The sequence below is a fragment of the Uranotaenia lowii genome, chromosome 2 (assembly GCF_029784155.1).
Source record: "Uranotaenia lowii strain MFRU-FL chromosome 2, ASM2978415v1, whole genome shotgun sequence".
Classification (NCBI taxonomy): domain Eukaryota; kingdom Metazoa; phylum Arthropoda; class Insecta; order Diptera; family Culicidae; genus Uranotaenia; species Uranotaenia lowii.
This window is the reverse complement of record NC_073692.1, coordinates 217,044,190-217,068,100: the sequence shown is the minus strand read 5'-3', so window position 1 is coordinate 217,068,100 and position 23,911 is coordinate 217,044,190. Positions and strand designations below refer to the sequence as shown.

At 39.0% G+C, this 23,911-nt stretch overlaps 3 protein-coding genes across 3 annotated transcripts in view; 1 reads left to right on the top strand and 2 right to left on the bottom strand.

Moving 5' to 3' along the window:
• LOC129748899 (Bardet-Biedl syndrome 2 protein homolog) overlaps positions 1–10,029 on the bottom strand; it is a 30,402-nt gene extending 20,373 nt beyond the window's left edge. Inside the window, exons 1-5 of the mRNA XM_055743686.1 lie at positions 9,610–10,029; positions 9,003–9,186; positions 8,774–8,893; positions 1,127–1,236; positions 43–448 (exon numbers count right to left, since the gene is read on the bottom strand). Coding sequence (XP_055599661.1) covers positions 43–448; positions 1,127–1,236; positions 8,774–8,893; positions 9,003–9,186; positions 9,610–9,735 — 946 coding nt within the window. The 5' untranslated portion in view covers positions 9,736–10,029. The remainder of the gene's footprint in view (positions 1–42; positions 449–1,126; positions 1,237–8,773; positions 8,894–9,002; positions 9,187–9,609) is intronic.
• Positions 10,030–13,702: 3,673 nt separating this feature from the next.
• On the bottom strand, positions 13,703–15,187 carry LOC129747091 (CDK-activating kinase assembly factor MAT1). The gene is made up of 4 exons (XM_055741106.1): positions 15,138–15,187; positions 14,944–15,059; positions 14,026–14,880; positions 13,703–13,884 (listed from the first exon to the last, which is right to left on the bottom strand). The coding sequence occupies exons 3-4, from the start codon at positions 14,862–14,864 to the stop codon at positions 13,785–13,787; spliced, it is 939 nt and encodes a 312-aa protein (XP_055597081.1). The 5' UTR covers positions 14,865–14,880; positions 14,944–15,059; positions 15,138–15,187; the 3' UTR covers positions 13,703–13,784.
• Positions 15,188–20,661: 5,474 nt separating this feature from the next.
• LOC129744792 (inactive selenide, water dikinase-like protein) lies at positions 20,662–23,653 on the top strand. The gene is made up of 2 exons (XM_055737495.1): positions 20,662–21,531; positions 22,459–23,653. The coding sequence occupies exons 1-2, from the start codon at positions 21,019–21,021 to the stop codon at positions 23,140–23,142; spliced, it is 1,197 nt and encodes a 398-aa protein (XP_055593470.1). The 5' UTR covers positions 20,662–21,018; the 3' UTR covers positions 23,143–23,653.
• The last annotated feature ends 258 nt before the right edge of the window (positions 23,654–23,911 follow it).

The following is a 23,911-nucleotide window of genomic DNA, read 5'->3' as shown; positions in this document are numbered from 1 at the left end:
AATATGTATTCGATTTCTCTTCAATTTCAAATCAACCCCTACTTTCGCCATCTGCTGTTACGATCACCAAATCGAGCGCCCCGATGCCCCGGTAATCGTTACACGCGATCCCACACACAAAATCATTCAGCTTCATTTTGAACAGCACATCGCCATTCCGGGAATCGCGAACGTCGATTTTGCCGCTCTTCCACCCGACGATGATCTGTTTCGTTTCGCAGCCCAAAATGTCATACATGGCCATCGCGGTGACCCTGGTTTTGGACTTGATCCGCCACATACGGACACTCTCGTCGAAAACTCCGATGGTTCCATTCTTGACGCTGAACATAAACTGGTTGACGCCTATCAGCAGCAGGTTCTGGATTTCGTTACCCTCGGTAAACTCGTGCAGCAGCGTGGTCATTTTGAAAATTTTTATGCAACCATCATCGGTACCGACGATCAGCTAGAAGTTTTAAAAACAAACCGAGATAACTAGGCATAATTTATTGGACTCAGGGATCTTATAAAAATTCATATAGATCATCTCTATGAAAAACTTTATAAAAAAAAACATTTCGAATTATTTATTATGATCAGGATTGAGACTCGGAATTTAATGAAAGTTTCTAATTTTGAATAAAGGATTTATTTTTGTATTACACATCATCAGTGTTGCTTTGCGTTGGTTAAGATGCAATAGTTGTGCAAGTTGAAGAAAAAGTTATCTTACTCATCCTCTGAATTGATGGCATTTGTATCAATAACGAAATGAATCACAGATTTTCAGTACACAAAACGCGGAAAGTAAACTCTCCTCCTGATGGCGATTCATCAACTGATACCCCGATATACTTAATAGATTACTAACACCTCAAATTATTCTGTTGGCTTAAGTCAATGAAAATCGAGCTGACTAAACTGACATTCATGTGTTCACAACATTATTTAAAAGTCGAGCCATATCTGGATGCAACTATATGTGAAAAATATCCCGAAAAAAAAAACGATAATCAAGACAGTTTTTGTCACAGCAAACAAAATTGTTCATCAGTCGCTTAATGTTGACAAGAGTTTTCCTACCATATTCTTTTTTTTTTTTTTGTTCGGTTTGAGAATGCACAGGATGATTCAAACACCTTACCTCGTTTTGGCCATCTTTATCTACATCCATAAGCAGCAGCGCATTAACTCCCCCGGCCGTTATCAACCAGAGAATTTCGTTGCCTTCGAAATCGAATCCTTTAACAACAGCTGCATGAAACGGTGCAAAAAATAGGAATGTGGAATATGCACGTTTTTGATTATTATTTGACACATTCCAGCGTTGCGTAACATCATATGGAAAAACTTTTTAAATGCTGAATATTTCGATAGCAACTTACTATTGTTATGTCCCTAAAGTATGTTATGTCCCTAACCCTGGACAATGTGCTCTAGACCTTATTCGGGCACAGTGAGGTGCGGATAGTGGAGAAACACGTCTTGTTCTTTGTAACCATCGGTTCTCCCAAACTGCTCAGTCGAACAAGAACCCCCCCTCTCAAGCCTCAGGGTCGGCAACACTCAAATTCGGAGTCAAGGAAACACCTCAATGCGCTCAGTTGAATTCCCACTTTATTATTTCCCGAACACGGCTTATGGAACACTATTCTTCCCCCCCTCAAGAGTTGTTGTGGTCCTACCTTAGAGTTATGTGAGATGGCCAGTGGCGTATACGGCGTGAACTAGGCTCGGTCCGGAGATGGTACGTTAGTCCACGAGGCGAGGGTCAGATCCAGGTGTCTCGTGGGTTGTGGTCTATTTCCGACCGGTGGCGCTCGGATCTGGCCTCCAGAACACCGAAGGCCCCAGCAGGATTGGAATAACGGGGCTTGGTTCTGGTTTAGGCGGCAACGTTGTACCCCGCGTACCTGGTCCCACCTTGGGTGCTGAACCAGGCACGAAGATAAGTATATCGAAGCCGTAGGGGATCGTCGGTCTGCAGCTCTTACGTGTTGTGAAGTCTGCGGCGGGGTAGCATTTACGTTGGTCGGCTCCGGATCAGGTAGCTTACTCCCCTGACTAGCACTAGCTATATAATCAGCTCGGTGACCGGCGTACCTGGTCCCACCTTGGGTGCTGAACCAGGCACGAAGGTGAGTCTATCGACGTAGTATGTGTTCGTCGGTATACAAACTCACGCGAGGATAATGTCCGGTCGTAAGGCGCTTGTCAGGCAGAAATTGGGATAACCGGCACCGCTCGTCGGTTGGGCCGGATCGTTGAGCACAACACCGCAGGTTAGGTTTTCCTAACTAGGAATTCGGGGTCCTGTAGGGACATGATGGGAGAAATATTTGCCATTTTAGTGTGTTGCCTGGTATGGGGTTCAAAATGGCTATTACCTGGTAGTTCGATTGCTTTATCAGTTGAACTAAAGCAAGGCTGTGGTCGGCTCAAGATATCCATGCAAAGTGAGGCCGTTTCAGAGCAAGATCTTTGACCCCATACGCAAGCTAGCGGCTTTGTAGTTGTCTTTCCGTTCTTCCCACCATGCCCTATTGTATTCGTTGCTGCGTTCTTAGTGCGTTTCCGATGCGCACGACTACTAGCGCCATCTCTTGCTATATTTTGGTGAGTTGACCTATGTGTTTGGCTACCTCCGTGCACGGGAATTTTAGGGTGGTCCTCCTTCCTTACTCACTAAGGCACTTCCTTGACACGCGTTCCAACACGCGTCATTGCTGATCCTTTTCCCACCAAGCAGTAAGTAAACTTACTGGTTACATCTTTTGACTTCAGAATTCAACTGTCCTTTATTTATTAGGTTCGAGAAGAGGTAAAGTTTAGTTCACGTTCAAGCTTTCAGAGTTCTATAAAACAGTTTTGATTCGCTCTCACATCTTTCCCTTTAAGTATATAAAAATATTTTTTTTTTCATTTTCCTTATTATCTACTAGATGCCTTCTTAAACAATAATTCGAGATTTAAATTTTCGTGCTTCTTGCCTGTTGTTCTGTTTGAACGTCTCAAAGTAGTAGGTGCTAAATCGTTCTGATTACTTTCTTTTGCGCAGTTTTTGAAATTAACGTTATGATCGCTCTCTTTTTCTTGATTTTCTACAAAATTGTCATTAGTGTTTTTTAGTACAAAAGGTGTTTTAGAAATCTTTTTAAGTTGGTTTACATGTGCTTTCTTAGTAGATTCTTGTACACAGAAAAAAAATCTGAATCCTTAACAACACTGAAATTGAAAGCCTTTAATATTACATGACGTAGAACGCGATTAATTAATGTAAATTTACAGACTTGAATCCTTAAAAGCACGGAATTCCAATGACACAAACATTACTTGACACAGAACGCGATTATTTGATGTAAATTTACATCACATATGATGTAAAGAAAAAGAAGCATCACATATGACGGAACTTTCAGTGCGAATAAAATATTACACGACTTGAATATTTTACATGTTTTCAAATTTTACACGTCTTTCGAAGTTTACAGACGTTTAATATTCAACTCGCACTGAAAACTCAATCATATATGATGCTTCTTTTTCGTTACATCACATATGATGTATTTTTACAATTTTTTTGTCACACAAACTCTTCACAACACTGAATAAGAAATTTCTGAAAATTACACGACACGGAATATCATAAAGACATGAAGTCAAATTAATATTAAATTACACTGAACGTGATAATGTCATGTAAAAATAAAACTGTCAAAAACAGGAACACAAAAATGTAAACAAAGTGTTCAGTCAAGTCGTGAACCAAAGTCATTTATTGAAGCACTTAGCTTCTAAGTCCGTCAATATGGTTGGTTCCGGGTATCTCCGAAAAGAAGCGGCAGCGGAAGTGGTTCTGAAAGCGGCCCCACGCTACTCCATAGAGTACTTAAGTATACATAAGATTCGGTACTTAGGAAGAAAGTGAAAGTGATTTTAAAAAAAAATGTGTAAAACCATAAATTTGCTTGTCGATAAATAAAACAATGAATTGCATCATTAAGAGATTGTTTTTGTCATAAAAGATGAAAAAACTCCATTGAATCGGATCAATAAAAAAGTAAACAAAACAAATTCCAATAGGATATTTTTCCTAAATTCAGTGGCTTTAAAATTTACATCACTTTCATATTACACGTTGCATAATTTTACAGGCGTGTAATATTCAACTCGCACTGAAAATTCCGTCATATATGATGCTTCTTTTTATTTACATCATATGTGATGTAATTTTCCAGATTTTTTTGGTTGTGTGTACCTGTATTATGTAAGTCTTTGTAGACAGTTTTTTTTACAATTTTTGCTTCGCTACTACTGACCCTGCCATTAACTGCTTGTGAATAGATAACTTTTTCATTTATTTCAAATTGCTACTTAATTTTTTTGTGTTGAATAATTTCATTTAATGCGCAATGATTTTTCGGGTTGAGTCCTGATAAAAATGTCCGTGGAAGAAATGCAAAAAATTTATTATTTGGGACGATTTTATCCTCTGTTGTTGGAGTTTGATGATGGTTGTGCAGAAAACTACGAATTCTATTGTCTATCTGTAATGAGGAAAGATTTTCGGTTTCGGTTATTAATTTATTCAAAACTTGTTTTGTTGTTTGAACCGCTCTTTCAGCAAGTCCATTACTAGCTGGATGGTATGGCTGCGATGTTATATGAATGATGTTTCGATTTTTACAAAAATTTTCAAATTGATAACTATTGAAAGGAGGTCCATTGTCACTAACAATGGAATTTGCAAAACCAAAAACAGAAAAAATATCATCTAGTGCTTGTGCCACGAATTCGACCGTAGTTTGGGTCATTCTTTTAATTTCCACCCACCGAGAGTAGGCATCAATTAAAATCAAAAAAGTTTTATTAAATTTATGAAAAAAATCCACGTGAACTCTTTCTAATGGTCTTGTTGTTTCTGGCCAGTTACCGAAAATTTTTTGGACTTCTGTCAACATTTAAAATTTGACATTTAGCACAGTTGGAAACATAGCTTTCGATGTCAGAACCCATTCCTTCCCAATAAAGATACATGCGAGAAAGTTGTTTCATTTTTAAAATTCCCCGGTGATTTTCATGCAACAATTGCAAAGCTGGAAGTTTTGAAGTTGCGGGAATGGCTATGCGTTCACCAAAAAGCAGACAACCGGCCTCTAAATTAAGTTCGTGTCTTTTTCCGTGATAATTCTTCAGTAATTTTCCTGTTACATGACTGGGCCATCCATTTAGGGTATGTCGGATAACTACAGAGAGTAAAGGATCTTGGATTGATTTTTCGCCTATAAGACTTGTGTTAATTTTAGCAGTGCTTTCACTGATTAAATAATGGATGCTGTTCATTGTACTGAGATTATTTTCATCTAAATCGTTTTTGCTAAGATCCTAATCTAATGGAAGCCTTGACAGACAATCAGCAACAAAATTTTCTGATCCCGGTTTGTAATTGATTGTGTAGTTGAAAATCGATAATCTAATGAAATATCGTTGTAACCTATTAGCGATCACCATGGGTCCACCTTTTTTGTTGCAAAAAACTCCCATAAGAGGTTTGTGGTCAGTAAAAATTGTTATTGGTTGTCCTAATACGTATTTGTAAAACTTTTCCATTGCAAAAACTATCGCCAAAGCTTCTCTATGCAAAATTGGGTAATTTCTTTCGGTTTTAGTGAGCCTTCGAGATGTAAAGAAAACAGGAAATTCACGACCATTGATTTTATGGCTAAGCACTCCAGAGATTCCTTCATCACTGGCGTCGCAAGTCACGGTTATGGGCTTTGAGGGATCGAAATGAGTTAAAATTTTAGCACTACAAATAGCCTTCTTGCTCTTTTCAAAAGCTTCTTGGCAAGCGCTATTCCAATTCCAGTTTTGATCTTTGCGAAGCAAATTGTGTAAGGGAGCTAAAACTACGTTTAGTTTTGGGATAAACTTCATGTAAAATGTAATCATTCCCAGAAATGCCTTTAGTTGTTTCTGGCAATTTGGCTCTGGCACGGCCGTAATTGCTCTCACCTTCTCTGGATTTGGCGACACCCCCGCCTCCGAGAGAATGTGACCCAAATATTTCACTTCCGGGACGAACCACTGGCACTTCTCGGCATTGATTTTGACATCATGTTGTACGAGCTTTCCTAATACGATTTCGATCTTACTCAATAACTCCATATCTGACTCCGCCCAAATCAATATATCGTCGATATAGCTTTGACAATTAGAAATTCCTGCTAGAATTTTGTCTATAGCGGATTGAAAAAGACTGGCTGCTGGCTTGACACCAAATGGTAACCGCTTGTAGGTGTACACTCCCACGTGTGTATTGATAGCTAAAAGTTTTTGAGTACGTTCTGAAACGACCAATTGCTGGTAAGCTCCCCTTAAAACGATCACGGCAAATGATTTAGCTTTACATTTATTTGTAATGAGGTCTTCTATTGTGGGTAAAGGATAATGGTGTGTTTTAATGAAAGGATTGATCGTTTTAGATCCGTCCATGCAGATACGAATATCAGATTTGTTCTGCTTAATGACCACAACTATGGGGGAAGCCCATTCTGTGTATTCAGTTTTTTCTAATATGCCTATGTTAACTAGAGTTTCCAAGTGTTTTTCTACCTTCTCTCTGTGTTTATAAGCGACCGTATAGGGTTTGTGTACTATTGGAACTGCATTTTCTCTCATCTGGATGAGATATCATAGAGAGATTGTCATCAAAAGCTTTGCTATACTTCCTAATAAGTTTGTCAACTGTGCTTTTCACCCATAGCTCTCTTGAGCTCCTATTCTCAATACTATTGAGAGAGAATAGGTCTCTCCAGTGCGGCCAAATAATACTTAACCAATCCCTACCTAGAAGAGGTGTAAATGGCTTGGTAGAATCTATAATTACTAGCGGTAACTCGATGATTTTGTTTTTTAATTTTACTTGTACTATAATTTTCCCCAAAACCGAAACTTTTCCCCCTGAAACAACGAAAAAATGTTTGTTCAATGGATGAATTTTGGATTGTTTAAATTTTTCTCTATGTGTTTCTTTAGAACAAATAGACGCGCATGCGCCCGTATCGCACTCCATCAACAGATTTTGGTTATTAACAATTAATTCAACGAAAACTGGCGCAATATTATTTTTTGACTCACCTATTAAGACATTATTAATCAAATTATTTTCCTCAACTTGAAGCTCTGGCTCATCTGCCGACAGTTCCTCATAGGAATCCTCGGCTTCCAGATTCGAACGCAGCTCCTCCATAGCCGAAGTTAGCTGGTTGATCCGCTCTTGAAAAAAAACTCTCCTGCCCGAACGCCCCCTGGGTGGTTTGCTGGTACGTGGTTTCTTCGCCTTTGGATACGGACAATTGTACGAAATGTGGCCCTTTCCGTAGCAGTTGTAGCACACCATTTGACCAGCATTGCCATCTCTGTCATGCCCACGGTGAGTGTTGACGTCGCTCTGTCGATTGGAGTTACTCAATTTGCTCGGTCGTAGAAAGCTTCCAGGATGGGTGGCGAAAGCTCGACTTGGCCCAACGTAGTGGACGGTGTCGATCTCCGATCGAGCCATTTTCCGCGCCTCCGCTACCGCCACTTCTAGTGTCTTTGCTTTTTCCAGCAACTGAGAGAGATCTAACTCCGTGCTACTCTCTTTAATCATTGCTTCACGGGTTCTATCATTCCTGATACCCGCCACGAACACCGTTTGCACCAGCGTTGCCTCCGTCTCTGTACTCACTCCACAATGTTCTATTATATTCTGCAATCCGATCGCGTAGTCGTCTAGCGATTCACCTTCTTCTTGTTTGCGGGTAATAACTTTATACCTTTCTGCAAACACGTTTTTTTTCACCTCATGCAACTGCTTAAACTTGGCCACTATTTCCCCGTAACTTTTCGTAACGATTCTAGCTGGCTTGAAACTGCCGATAATTCGATCTGCCGTTTCTTGACCGATACTGGTAATGAATTCAAAGGCTTTTTCATCGTCCGGAGTTTTGTTGAGGGCAAAATATATTTCCACAGTTTGCAAATACGAGTTGACGTTCAGTCCTGGGACAAAAACCGGAAATTTTCCCTTCACTCGAGTCTCGGAAACCAACGTTGGCTTAACTTCACTTCTACCATCGTTTTCCGAGCTATTTGGCATTTTCCTGTGTTACGAACCGCTTATATCCTCGTCGCCAGTATGTTATGTCCCTAACCCTGGAAAATGTGCTCTAGACCTTATTCGGGCACAGTGAGGTGCGGATAGTGGAGAAACACGTCTTGTTCTTTTGACTTCAGAATTCAACTGTCCTTTATTTATTAGGTTCGAGAAGAGGTAAAGTTTAGTTCACGTTCAAGCTTTCAGAGTTCTATAAAACAGTTTTGATTCGCTCTCACAACTATTTTCTTCATTTTTGCCAGGAATTTACCACTTCGTGGCATTCTTCCCTATCTTCTTCAGTGATCGTTTCCGATCGAAAACGCTGTTCGCGTTTTCGAATCGAAATGTGTGCGTTTTACACATTATGCAGAAAGCGAGAAAATGTATGAAAATTTCACTACGTTTTCATGCACTTCAAGGCTTTAGGCCCTTATGGACTAATATGTAACCTCATTTTTAACACAGAGCTTTTACGACTGTATCTTGGCTTAAACTTAATGAGCATAACGAGTACAATAATTTATATTTGATTCACTTGTTGTCACTATAGTGAAATATCAATCGATTTCCTTTAGATTTGTTGTATCATTTACAAACAAATGAAAACCAGCTTTTAAGATTTTAAGAATTCTAATAAAGTACACGTACCATTTCCACCCACGATCAACGTCTGCCCCGCAAAGTTGCCAAACGTTCCTATCAGCATTGTCCGCACGCCCTCGTGGAAGTCTCGTTGAAACAGGTTATAGTTCTCGTCGACATGGTAAGCTGCAACAACAAGACACGTGAATTAAACTCAACTGTTTAGGTATTTCACGAGTAGGATGCAGGGGTTGACTTCCGTTAAAATTGTTACAAAATGTCTCCGTCACTATACCTAGAAAATGCGTCGAACTGCCAATAACAAGTACATCACGATCGTCGTCTTTCTTCAGTTTTCCCGCTATGATCGCCCGAATAGGAAAATTCATGTTCAACATGGCGATGTCGTTTTTGATTTCCGACACTGATAGCTTCGAGTTTTGCAGCCCATATCGCTTGTGGGGCGTGTGGATCAGAATCTGTTAATGGTTTCAACAAGGGGGGAAATTTGAGACATTTAGTTAATTATCAGAAATGGAAATGAAGATTCAGAATCAGAATTCCGAATCAGAATTCAAAATCAGAATTCAGAATCACAATTAAGAATCAAAATTCTAAATAAGATATCTGAATCGGAATTCTGAATCTGAATTCGAAATGCAGAATCTGAATTTGGAATCAAAATTCGTAATCGGAATGCAGAAATCAGAATCAGAAATAGTATTTAAAACTCAGGATCAGGATTCAGAATCTGAAATCAGAATCTATTTCAAACGAAGTCATTAAAATCTTTTGTACGTTGTAAACACCTTTAAAAACTATTTATTCGCGTCGATCTAAATTGCATGTGTATATCGAGCACAATTAACGCTTTTGAGCTCCATCGTTTTGGGAAAACTCACCTTATCCGCATTAGTAACTACCGTCAGGCAGGAATGTATGCCATCGTACTTGCCACAAGTGACCAACTTCTCGAATACTTTGTAGTTTAGCGAGAAGGAAAAAACCGGCTTTATCGAGATGTCCATTTTTGGGTGCCGTTTTTCAATGCTAAATTTTAAGAAAAGAATTCTCGTCGCATTGGCAATCCGAGCAAAACTTTGCTGACCACCAATAAGGCGTTTACTGTTTTTGTTGAATCAATGCGTTGCGTATATGTTGTCACTCCTGCCTGAGTAAAACGTATAGATCGAATAAATTGTCGAGGTATGCTGCTCCCAGCCAAACTTGAATGCTTGTTGTGTTTGCAACCCTGGAGTCATGGATACGTAGAGTTGAAAAAAAAACATGCGCACCTCTAAAATCAACTGTTGATGCGATTGCAGCAAAAACGCAACTTTTAAATAAAATTGATGGAAATATTCAACATTTAAGTTAAGCATATATCTCTTAGTTATAAACTTGACTATGACACTTTGCCTGATGAGATGAAAAAGAAATGGGATTATCTTTTAGAGAAAAAATTAACTCAATATGCCGAAGATTTTAGTTTTTTCATAACGGACATCGCAAGTTTCATGACGATGATTATTAATTCATTGCCTATACACAGGCGTTTAATGTTCCTCGATATTGAAACCAAAATTCAAAATCTGTAAAGTATAATATAAGGCGTTTTCTTACAGTACTTCCAGAGAAGAAGTTACACAGCAACCCCTTTCTTTTATCAACCAAGGGTTTTTTTTTTTCATTTTTAAGCTCCATCCACATTCCTGAAATTTTTTTAACTTGAAAAGCAATAATTGAACAGATTCATTTTCAAAAGGTTTGCCCAATTCTAAGAACTTTGTACAATTTCACTATTGTAAATTGTAAATTCAGATCAGATTGTAAATTTATCTTAACAAATGGGTTATTGGCATATATTTAACACAAAAATGATGGTTCGTCAGTTTGGGTTAGTTTAAATGTTACTTTTTGGATAGAGAAAAATTAATTCTTATCACTTATTTTTAATTTACCTAGCGGAAAGAAAGTTCCGCTAACTGAAGAATGTCAAATTCAGTGTTCGGCTTCGCTAACTAAAAAGTTAACGGGGTTAACTTAAACGCTAAGCAAACTTCATTTAAAGCGCTAACCACTAATTGATAACTGAAAATTCAAAAAACATAAGTAGAATACAAATTTCGAAAGCTTTTCAAAACGTTACATTGGTTATTACAGATGTTCTGTGAAATATGATGTATACAGGCAGTTTTCGATTAGTTTTTGCAATATTTCTGACTAGCTATGAGGGATACCATGCGTACTCAGCTTTTAAGAGTATACATGTAGGTACTCTTTTTCGATCAAGAAATGAGTATTATTTTTTATTTTTTGGGTAAAAATTTGTCAGAGAAACGAACTTTCTATTTTTTTTTTTGAAAATTTATGGAGTTTGTGTTCTTATATGTCGAAGAATTGCGAAGCAAATCTAACTCTTTAGGCATAAAGAGCAAGAAACATCATTACATTTGTTTCTTTTATTACAATATCCTGGTTTCTTCCGTTTCTCTTAAATCTTTTGAAATATTATTTCAGTGTACTCTTTTTGGTATTGCAGGATTGGTAACCATAAGCTCCTCAAATCTACGATTAGATTTGCCATAAAAGTGTCATAAATAAAACTTAAAAAAAATCTATCTTTTCCATCAATCAATATAAAGTTTTTCCTTAAGCAGATGACCATATTAGTCAGAGCCAAATTTTTCCAAGAGGCATTTTTTTCCAAGAGCCAATTGCATCCATTCTCAAGGAAGGTTTCAAGATGGTGCATAAACTAAGGGGTAAAGTCAATTCGAGAAAAATCTAAAAAAAACTATATGATTCCAGTAGAAATTGAGGTCCATTATCTTCCAAAATCAATCTCTAAAATATTTTGGGTAGAAGTTTTAAACCAGAATGATGACGAATTGCTGATATGTTTCGTTTATGTTCAAATCAACAATAGAAAGATTTGGCATTCTGCAGTTAGCAGCAAAACTAAAATTTAGCTCAACTTTCTTATTCACTAGTTCTCTAACATTTTAATGAGGAAATTATTCCGGAAATTAAAAGCTTAAAAGTTAGTTAACTAATAAGCGATTAGCGAATTAGCGTAATCTTCAAAGTGGTTTGGCCAGAAATGAAATAGATCATTTATTCCGCTTCAAACAAATCCGATCAGGCTTTCGAAAAGATTTATTCTACAAGATAATAATTCCCTCATCTTAAAATCTTCCTCGAGCATGGATGACGGGGAAGCTGAAAAAATATTTTAGACCGAATAGGAACATCTGCTGCACTAAAACTTTGCATTTTTCATATAGTTTTTACAAACGTATTAAAAAAATTGTGTTTAACTTTCAATTTTTTTTTTACTTAGTGATTAAGAAATCGCTATCTTCCACTTAACTTTTAGTAGTTGAAACTTGAATGATATAACCAAAACTATTTATTGTGTATGTGTTTCCCATGTTTCTTATTTTGATTCTGTCGAAAACTTTTAAAAATTTATGAAAACTGAATCAGAATTTTCATGCTAAATTTGCAATTCTTCGCCGAATATCTTCGTTTAGATTTTGATTCCTGCGTCAAATATAATAAAAAAAACACCTTTACACATGAATTTATGTGATGCATCATGGCCATGACATGACATACACACAGGCGTTCTTGTATAATTTAAGGCGTTTTCTTGCAGAAACCCACAGACCACAGAAAAGAATCTCAATAAGCACTCCCTTAGCTTTAAATTGGGCAGTTGAAACTTCAAATGACATTTGAAATTCAAATAAGGTACACCGGGGCAAGTGCAAACGGTTTTCACCATAGTTCAACTTTCACATGTCCTAGAAAAATATGTATATGTTCAAAAATTATCAATTATCGTTCGTTGCATCACTAAAATAGTTCTCAACAAATTCTTGTTGGAAGTGAAAAATTAAAAAATGTTGGTAAAAAGTAACGGTGCTTTTGTGAAAAAATTTCAAAATTTGCACTTGCCCCGTTTATGGGGGCAAGTGCAAACGCAATACTTTTTCCAAACTAATTCACAGATGAGTCAGTGTATCGGTCTTAAAATGAATTGAATACATGTTCCGGTACGTTTTATCAACTTTGATTGATATGTTTGCTGTTTTCTTGCAATATTGATAACTTTTTGGAACTCCATTTTTGGTGACTGTTGTTTTAAGCAAAAGACCTTCATTTACTAATGCATTAAGGAGTTTCGAACATCCGCTTCAGATACAACACTTTGGATACCCCTCCTGACCATTTTAATATAATGCTGAACCATTTTGGTGATGAATTTTCTGAAATGGCTTATGTTGCATGGCTTAAAGGTGCGTTTGCACTTACCCCGGTAGTGTCGTTTGCACTTGCCCCACAGTGTGGGTTGACAAGAACAAATATTATTTTCACAACTTTCGGGGTGTAATGAAAATTTATTATAAATTTTCTGCTTTCACTTGAATATCGATCTCAAACACTCACCTTTTAACGAAAATTCGGATTTGAATGCCCTTTTTTGTAGCCAAAATATGCAAAACAAAAACACACTGTTCATGTCTAGTACGAACTTGAATTCGTGTGTGATCAAACAGTGCCGTGTTTTTAGTGAAAAATTCAAAGAAAGTTTTGTTTATCTATGTCAGATTGTTTGTTTGGGTCTAAACAACAATTTCTAGAAGAAGAAATATTTTTTACTTTTTTTGTAACAGAGAAAAGATGAACGTTTGCACTTGCCCCGAGTTTGCACTTGCCCCGGTGTACCTTATGTAGGTGTTATTGATTTGTTTGCCAAAGAATCCTAAAAAAACCCTTTGAAAAATAAAAGTACATAGTATAATCAAGAATATGAAATATCATCGAATCGGCAATCTGTTTCTCAAATGTCAATCTGAATTTTCTACAAAATCCACTATCTAAATAATGGCATGTATACAAATTATGGAGAAGATTGATGGTTTTTAGGAAAGAAGAAAAGTATGGTCAAATTTGAATTCTTTTTCAAAAAGATATATTTTATGGAACAAATACTTATTTTTAAGGCGGAACATTTGTAGAAACTATCTTATGACTTTAATATAGTTATTATCAGTATTTTAAGACTACATCAACAACCGTGATAAAGGCCAACGAGGGCTTCCTGAATCGCTCGCAAACATGAAATGTTAGTCCGGAAACCACCTGCTCGCTCAGCCTGAGTTTCGCATCTGCAAAGATAAACAAAAATGTAAGAATTAGGAACAAGTTTTCTTCAGTTTTGTAACATAGAGAGCTGAATGAAATCATCACAGGTAACACAAAAAATGTGTTAACGCTAATATTTCTTAGAAAGTGTCATCAATTTTTACCTGATGTGTTTGATGTAGCCGTTGGCATCAATGTCAATCAAAGCCGGAGGCATTGGCCCTTCTTTGGGGAAGATCTGCGGCTCATACACGTAGGTTGGTCCTTCCTCGATTTTCGGCACCGGCAGAAAACCGTGCTGCGACTGGAACTTGATACCGGTGGAAAACTGCTTTGGTGCCGCTTGAGGCGGAGCCAATGGCTTGGGAAGCGGAATCTGCTGTTGCTCGGCACGCTGTGCAAATTTGTCCACAATTGCACTGGCATCTTCGTAGCTGGCCATTAGCGAATCAATAAGCTCTTCCTTATTTTTGGCCTTCTGTTTACGATTTTCAGCCTCGATCATAGCTAATTCTTTCTTCCGTTGCTCGGTTTGTTCCTTTTCTACCTCGATCAGCTGTTCTAGTTCTAGTTCATCTTTGCTCAGCTTCACCTTATTTCTAAGGATTAATTCCCTATTTTCTTTCTTGTACTGCTCAATCCGTTTGTTCGTGTTGATAATGTCGATATTGTTGCAAAGATTGAACACAAGTTCCTCAATCATTTCCAGGTAATTGTTATATTCATCCAGGGTGGGGAAGTCATCTTCCTTTTTGTTGAAATCCTTCAGTATACGTTTCCTTATCTGAACCTCTTTGTCAACATTTGAATCTTCGAACAGCTGCACCCGAAAGTTGCTTCGCCGTAGAGCAACGTTACATTCAGGACATGAACCGGATCCTTTAAGGAACAGCAACTCGACACAACTTTCGCACAAGGTATGGCCACAAACATTGACCATCAGCTTGAGCGAAGGATTGCGGTATTTGGTTGTCTTGCACCGGGGACATCCTTGATCATCCATTCTCAGAAACAAATTGCTGAAAGAATTTAAAGCTCAAGCTCAATTCCTTAATTCCTACTATAAATAAAAAAATTTATACCTTTTTTGTGCGTAGTTGTCCGATTTGTTTCAATTCAAAATAAGGTAAACATTCGACTGCAATTTTTGCGAATAAGTAGGAAGACGTGGCGATGTACAGCCGTGGATAAGTGGAACCTGAATTTCAATTTTTTTTCTCGAATGATCATCCATGAAGTTGAAATTTATAATTGGAAAATTGTTTGAAATACTAACATTATTAAGGAAAACCTTATATTATTTGACGAATAAATCAATTAAAATTTAATTCCGTTTATAATCATCAGTATTTAGACAGGCATTGATATGTTTATATTATTGTTTCCAGCTCTTTCTGGCTACTGTGAGCTATATAAAATCGCCCCCGCATATCATTTTGCATTTCACCGCACAGGGTGCCTCGCAAGAAGATTAAGGGGAACTTCCGTTATTCGTATGTCGACTGCTTGCAAATGTTTTCGCGTGTAAAGTGACGCCAAACTCTCCACATTTGAACATATACACGCTAAGAGCAAGTTCACTGGTGTTAGGAAAAAGTGGCAGAATTTTGGTCACTTTTTGCACATTCTGAAAATTTTGACATACAATACCTACATTTTCAAAATCTGTACCCTCCAAGTTTTTTAACAACACGTGTTGTAGTTTCGCATGCTGTGATACAAAATAGAAACAGCGCTGTAAAAAAATACATCGCCCAAAGATCTTGAAAACATTTTTGAATGGCAAAATTTTCAAAATATCAAAATTTCTACCACTTTTTCCTAACACCAATGAACTTACTCTAAGATCTCTTTAGTTACATTTATTTTTTAAAGAATTTTTCACATTGTTTTTAAAATTATATATAAAGTTTGAGATTTTCTCAGATCGAATATCGAAGGCTTCATAAAAATATGAAAAAAACTTCCGCAAGCATACACCGAATCAATTTGTTTGAATGATTCATTGTCAAAAAACAACTTCTTAAATATGTATTATACAATAAGGAATCCTATGTGATTTTCAATTCCAATTATGTAAACATCGATTCTGACTAAACACATTACGGATGGACGAGGATAACGATCATACGGATGATATTCCTAGTAAGATAAATTTATTATATTACAATGTCTTTCATGTTGAAGAAACATGTTGTAAAAGTTATTACTAGCAGTGCTAGTCTAGCACCCTTCTTATTTCTAGCAAAACAGCATTTTTACTGAAGTGGTTATTTTTTGATAAGCTAAAAAAATGTTGAAATAATATTAATTTCAGTCTGTGTCTCCTGAAGCAAACGAATGTATGCTTTAAGTTAGCTTAAATTTGAGATCAGTTTTAACAAAATCTCGCGAGCTTTCATCACGTCGAATGAAACAGAAACACTGAACCGAAAAAAAACTTCTGAAATTTGAACAGTATTTTTCAAAACCTTTTTTTTTTTCTTCGCCGATAACCCTTAAAAAAATACTCATCGGGTATAGACCATCGGTAAAATATTAAAAATTAAAATTCCAAAATTCCAGCATTAAATTATTCTGCAAAAAAATCACAGTGTACACGCTCTTTTTTTTAAACTCAAAATTAAGTAGTTTTGGCTCAAAACAGCACTTCGGTGGCTTCCCTCAACTTTGAGTTTGACTGGGCAATAGCAAAACTAAGTTCTGATAGGCATACTCAATACTAAGTTCGGCAGCCGAACTAGGATTTATCCTTTTTTTCGAGGGTAGCTGATTTTCAGGGAATTAAAGGATGATTAAAATTTGTTGTACCCGGATGTTGCTGTTCCGGTACATTGCATTGCAATTACGGAGCGGTGGAAAGTTTTGACATTCCCGGTCAAAGAAAACTTCCGGATGTTACCTCCCACGGGAAGTAAACAACATCCGGAAGTTTCCGGACATTCCAAGCCGCTCACCATATGATGACAATGATGGACAGAATTTTACGCTGACACGGTGAACATGCATTCCATTATGAAGTTCCTTCATAGTCTTCCGGTAATTGTTCCGGAACGACATAATTTTGCGACGTGTTCGTTGGTTGCTGTTCCGGTTCGGACTGAACTCGCTAAGTGTTTTCAGTCCAACAAAGAGAGTTCAATTTTTAGTTCATAAGGTCGAACTCAGCTTTGATCCCTCGCCGAAGGAAAAATGTTACATTTGAATTTTGATTAATTTTGAGCAATGATATGAGAGAGCAATTTAGGCAACAAGTTTGATTCAATAACCCACCCGTTGCATAAAACAATACGAGCGTGTTGGTTTTTAACCAAAACTGAGAATCAATAAAAAATGTGCAAAGTAAAAACCCATTTTGGGGGAAACTTTACTAAGCGTGCAAATGAGCGGTAAACGTCACTGCAGTTTCCGCACAATAGTCAAGTGTGGTGCTCGAAACCGGACGCACCAGAACAGTGCTCGTCGGGCTAAAAGCCTTTTAAAGGTGACGGATCCGGATAGTGCGGAGAACGGATATTCTCAGGCTCAGGCCACAAAGGCACGGACAACAAATCCGAGGCACGTGCCAAGATCCCAAACAAGACCGGACCAGCGCCAGCAACATCAGGTCGGAAGAAACGAAGCCACGAGGAAAGTCAACTCGAAAAGGGTCGCCCAAAGCGTGAGTTTCTATGAAAATCAAGGTGGCAAAATACCTAACGAGATTTTTCTTCAGGCCCCTTTTTTGGTTCCGGCATATTTTGCTCCACATCTCGGCACGTGTTCATGTTGCTGCGCACCCATTGGTATCGGCTCCAACCTTTTTTCTTTCCGGCACAAAACGAGCTCCGAACTCTTCCGAAACTGCACGGCACAGACAGCGCCATCTGTGTTTTCAACCACATACTAGACAGAGATTTTTTTAACTTCGTTTCGTCCACGGTCCGGATCACAGCATTGTCCATCGAAACACAGGATCGAATCGCCGCCCATCCTCTGTTGAATGAGCCATTCCTGGCTTGGATCACGCGCTGGGGTCGAGACTTTTGATCGCGGTAAAATGAAGCCATTGACGAGAACGATTGTCGCGACGTTTGAACAGCACTGGACTGACACCCACCGTCTGCATCCGGGGAAGGAGAACTCGGGATTTTTGCTCCGCATCCACATGGACAGCAGGCGCTGCACACCTGATGTACCCGCTGTTCCACCGAAAAGCCAACAGAAGCGGCGATCGTGGCACAGATGGCCACTCCATCATCGCCGGCTTCGGAGCCAGCAGCTGTTGAACGTGAGCCGTAAGTGAAAATTTTACGCTACTACACTCCAGCCAAAAAATGACCGGAGTAATCGGGCGATGGGTGGGAGATAATAAAATGTTGCCGATATAGAAAATTAACATAATTAAATCAATCATTTATTTTGTGGCGATGACCATCAAGATTTTCCATTACAAAATGGCGCCCAACTGAATCGAACCACTTTTGATTATTAGTTCGACAAATTTTTGAAACTTAGCGTCTAGTTACAATTATCATTGTTATTAGTATTAGATAATTGATTATTATTGCGATTACTTAATTATTGCTCTTCTTGTTTATCATATCATTTTGCTGTATTATCATCAGTATTGTTTTGTTTGTTCAATACTGTATTTCATATTTAGCTGGTTTTAATCCGTTTCAAGATCATGAACATTCGGGCACAGATGTCAAGGGGGTTGCTAAGGAAACATCAAAAGGAATGCGATCTGGAGGCGCGGTATAACCTCTATTCCGGGCCCTTGGCAATTAAGAGGATTAAATCCCTCTTTTCCTAAGACATCCGTTGCTTCTAGAAAAACCAGTAATTGTGTTTAGTCCTCACTGTAAGATCAGAGTCATTTTTTTTCAATGACTACAAGATTTTAATTGATTGTTTTGCTGCTTAGGAGGAAGTCTTAATAGTTTGGTTTCAGGAGTCGAAGGAATTTTACCGGGTCTGCTGGAATAGATTGACATCATTTGCCAAGATATGTTGGCGTTGAGTTTCGTCTTTAGTTTTAGTTTAATCTTTGCCATAATTCGTTGGCGTGAAGATATTTTTGCCAAGATTCGTTGGCTTTGAGTTTATTATGATGTGTTTATGTTTTATATATTAAGTTTAAGACACCTCTGCAGTAGGTGTTACGCTTCTGAGGTATGCTCGGAATGTAGTCGATCATTTTTTTCTTCCTTCGAACTCCTAGTGGCGTGATTATGAATTTTTCATGGATCCTTGTCATGATCCATGAAAAATTCTACCAAAGCAGCAATGTTGTGTTACATTTGAATTTTGATTAATTTTGAGCAATGATATGAGAGAGCAATTTAGGCAACAAGTTTGATTCAATAACCCACCCGTTGCATAAAACAATACGAGCGTGTTGGTTTTTAACCAAAACTGAGAATCAATAAAAAATGTGCAAAGTAAAAACCCATTTTGGGGGAAACTTTACTAAGCGTGCAAATGAGCGGTAAACGTCACTGCAGTTTCCGCACAATAGTCAAGTGTGGTGCTCGAAACCGGACGCACCAGAACAGTGCTCGTCGGGCTAAAAGCCTTTTAAAGGTGACGGATCCGGATAGTGCGGAGAACGGATATTCTCAGGCTCAGGCCACAAAGGCACGGACAACAAATCCGAGGCACGTGCCAAGATCCCAAACAAGACCGGACCAGCGCCAGCAACATCAGGTCGGAAGAAACGAAGCCACGAGGAAAGTCAACTCGAAAAGGGTCGCCCAAAGCGTGAGTTTCTATGAAAATCAAGGTGGCAAAATACCTAACGAGATTTTTCTTCAGGCCCCTTTTTTGGTTCCGGCATATTTTGCTCCACATCTCGGCACGTGTTCATGTTGCTGCGCACCCATTGGTATCGGCTCCAACCTTTTTTCTTTCCGGCACAAAACGAGCTCCGAACTCTTCCGAAACTGCACGGCACAGACAGCGCCATCTGTGTTTTCAACCACATACTAGACAGAGATTTTTTTAACTTCGTTTCGTCCACGGTCCGGATCACAGCATTGTCCATCGAAACACAGGATCGAATCGCCGCCCATCCTCTGTTGAATGAGCCATTCCTGGCTTGGATCACGCGCTGGGGTCGAGACTTTTGATCGCGGTAAAATGAAGCCATTGACGAGAACGATTGTCGCGACGTTTGAACAGCACTGGACTGACACCCACCGTCTGCATCCGGGGAAGGAGAACTCGGGATTTTTGCTCCGCATCCACATGGACAGCAGGCGCTGCACACCTGATGTACCCGCTGTTCCACCGAAAAGCCAACAGAAGCGGCGATCGTGGCACAGATGGCCACTCCATCATCGCCGGCTTCGGAGCCAGCAGCTGTTGAACGTGAGCCGTAAGTGAAAATTTTACGCTACTACACTCCAGCCAAAAAATGACCGGAGTAATCGGGCGATGGGTGGGAGATAATAAAATGTTGCCGATATAGAAAATTAACATAATTAAATCAATCATTTATTTTGTGGCGATGACCATCAAGATTTTCCATTACAAAAAAAAAAGGGATCAATTTTGAGTTCGCAATTCGAACTCCGTTTTGATCCATCACAAGGAGGAAAAAAACGTACTTAACTTTAAGTTCATAGAATCGAACTATGTTTTGAACCTCGGTCATACTTAATTTTGAGTTTAAAAAAAAGAGCGTGTACGCTTTTGTTGACACAAAAGTCTACACAATAAACGCCGTAGTCGATCAAATACAGTGGAAGCTCCCTTACATTGGTCGACATAATTTTCTCGAAGTTTCTCCCGAAGCGCGACCACCGCAGCAGAAAAGCATCAGCGCAGGGAGGCAAATTTTCTGATTTCCCCTTCGGGTTACCGACAGACACATTTTAGAGCTTGGACATAACAGACGCTACGCCGTTCCACGGCTTTGCTGCTAGCAACAAGGGCAAATTATCAAACGATTCGGCAGCCATCTTGGGTTGTGAAAAAGTTAAGTGTGTGGCAGCCATCCAGTGCGCCCAAAGAGCGGAAAGTGAAAAAGTAAATTAGTGAGGCGGCATTGGTTTGAAATTGGTGTGGATCAAAAAGAAGCGGCATCTCGGAACCGATATTCGAGCGCAATAAAATCGAGCGAGTGCTATTCATTTGGCGGGACACAGGCGTATAGAGGAAGCTTGGTGAAAATGGGTGATTATCATCACGATTCGCTTGGTGCCGGTCAGCTCGAGCTTGGTGGAAATCCGGGCCTGGTGCTGCGGCGTGCCTTCGATCCGACTGCACACGATTTGGAGGTTTCCTTCCGGTTGACACGATTTGCCGATCTGAAAGGTCGAGGCTGCAAAGTACCCAAAGATGTGCTGGAAAAGCTGGTCTCATCCCTGCAGCAGGACTACACCCAAGATCCGGAATCACAGTACATGTCTATGTCGTCACCGCGCATCGGCATCGGTTTGGATTGTTCCGTGATTCCATTGCGGCACGGTGGTCTCTGTATGGTGCAGACAACAGATTTCTTCTACCCGATCGTGGACGACCCCTACATGATGGGAAAAATTGCATGCGCCAATGTCCTGAGCGATTTGTACGCCATGGGAGTCACGGAGTGCGACAATATGCTGATGCTGCTGGCGGTCAGTACCAAAATGACCGAAAAGGAGCGGGATGTTGTAATTCCCCTCATTATGCGAGGATTCAAGGTAGGCCAGAAACTAATTAATGCATATTTACCTTGAAATTTCAGTTTTAAAAAATATACCGGCTTGCTTTGCCGGCAAAATTGATTGTTATTTCTAATTACCAGTGGCTCACGCATGAGGGGTTTATGTAGGAAGTTTTTTTTATGAGCATAAATTTACATAACACTTATCAGAAGAAATCGAAGTATAAATTCTAATATGACACAACACTTCTGTTCAAAGTTGAGCATCTTATTTATTATCTTGCGACCTGACTATTTTGAACTTTGAATTCCTACAAAATATTCACTTGAAACTCGGTTTAGATTGAAGCACATCGCTTCACATAAACTCCTGATAATTTTTTATTTGCTGAAAATCCACCAACAACTTTGTTCTGCTAAAACTGGGGACAATTCTCGGAGAAATTATCAGAACGTTATTGACTAATCGGAACCAATTTTAAATCCTTTTTCTATCACTCGGAGTTGGTACATGCGAGAGGGGGGGGGGGGGGAGGTTTTGGTCTTGTAATCTTTCGGATATTTGATTTTTTTTTAAATCAACATTAAATACTTCAAACTTTGTTTATTCCCCCCTTCGGGTTTTTTTGGAAATTTCCAAGAAGGGGAGAGGGGTGGTGGACAAAACAGAAATTGATATTTGTTCCAACCTTATTATTCATCTAATAATTACACTGCATTCTTTTTTTTTTTTTCGAATACGTTTCGAGGCTTGGACATTCTTTCAATTCAAAAAATGGAGATAGAGAGGTTAACATGAAAATAAGAAGAAATTCAAAGGGAGAAATTCTTATAAATCTTTATACTCGAGGAGACTATCATTTATTCTGACTTGATGTTTTCAAACAATCAACTCAGAATAAATTCACCAAAAATTTTGCACAGTACGTTTGTTTTTTCATGTTGGCGCTTTCTTTGCTCGCAGGACTCGGCGTTGGAAGCTGGCACTTCGGTTACCGGTGGTCAGAGTGTGGTCAATCCCTGGTGTACCATCGGAGGGGTGGCCACGACCATCTGTCAGCAGAACGAATTTATTGTGCCGGATAATGCCGTTGTGGGTGACGTACTAGTTCTGACCAAAGCCCTGGGAACGCAGGTGGCAGTCAATGCTCATCAATGGTTGGATCAGTCCGAACGTTGGAACCGCATCAAACTAGTCGTCTCGGAGGAAGATGTTCGCAAAGCCTATCACCGATCGATGGATTCCATGTCCCGGTTGAACCGAATTGCTGCCCGGTTAATGCACAAATACAACGCGCATGGTGCCACCGACATCACCGGCTTCGGGTTGCTCGGACATGCCCAGACTCTGGCATCGCATCAAAAGAATGAAGTTTCTTTTGTTATCCACAATCTACCGGTGATTGCAAAGATGGCTGCCGTGGCCAAGGCTTGTGGTAACATGTTCCAGCTTCTTCAGGGACATTCCGCTGAAACATCTGGAGGACTGCTGATTTGCTTACCTCGAGAGCAAGCTGCCGCTTACTGCAAGGATATCGAGAAACAAGAAGGTTGCCAAGCGTGGATCATCGGCATTGTGGAGAAGGGTAACCGCACCGCTCGTATTATCGATAAACCACGAGTCATCGAAGTTCCTGCCAAGGAATAAGAAATCCAACTAAAAAAACAACTTACGATAAGCAACATTCTTCGATTTTCGCTTTTAAACTGATTTCCCAAATGCACATTTCTTAACACCTCAGAACATTTCCACAATTCAATGAAAAAGATCTTGCGGCGTTTTTTTGCCAGTATAAGGAATATCCTTCCAGGAAATAAAACTAAACTACATTCACGTAAGAAGAATAACCAACAATATGGAAATAGATAAAAGATGTGTTAATAGTGATTAAGAACAGTTTTTATTATTTCCTACTCTACACATTTTAATCGGTGGCCATCGGATGCCGAATCGATTTTGTTTCAATGCCAATTGCTTAGATGCGGACAAAAAAAAAGACGAAGTTAAACTGAACAGAAAACCGGAAAGGATTATAACATTAAGACTTTTTCGTTTTATGAAAAACGCTTCAAAATTAACAATTATAAAGCAGTTAAGATATTCGTAACATAGTTTTGTAGATGATTAAAAGAGGAGAATAAAACGAGTATAAATTTGATGCCTTCTGTGTTGTGTATTCATCCGAAATCGTTGTTTTAAACTTATCCACCTTATTCTACGTTACACATGAGGTCGGACCTACAACAAAATCTTCGCCTTTGGCTCCTTCGAACATTATTCTTGACCCTTTCAGTACAGCAACTTTACGTCAGATCAACAGTGTTTCAAACCCAGAACGACCGGATCCTTGAGCTTTGCGTCGCCAATGACGGGTTCCGTTTCCCAACTATCGATTCAGCACCAGCAACGAAAGTTA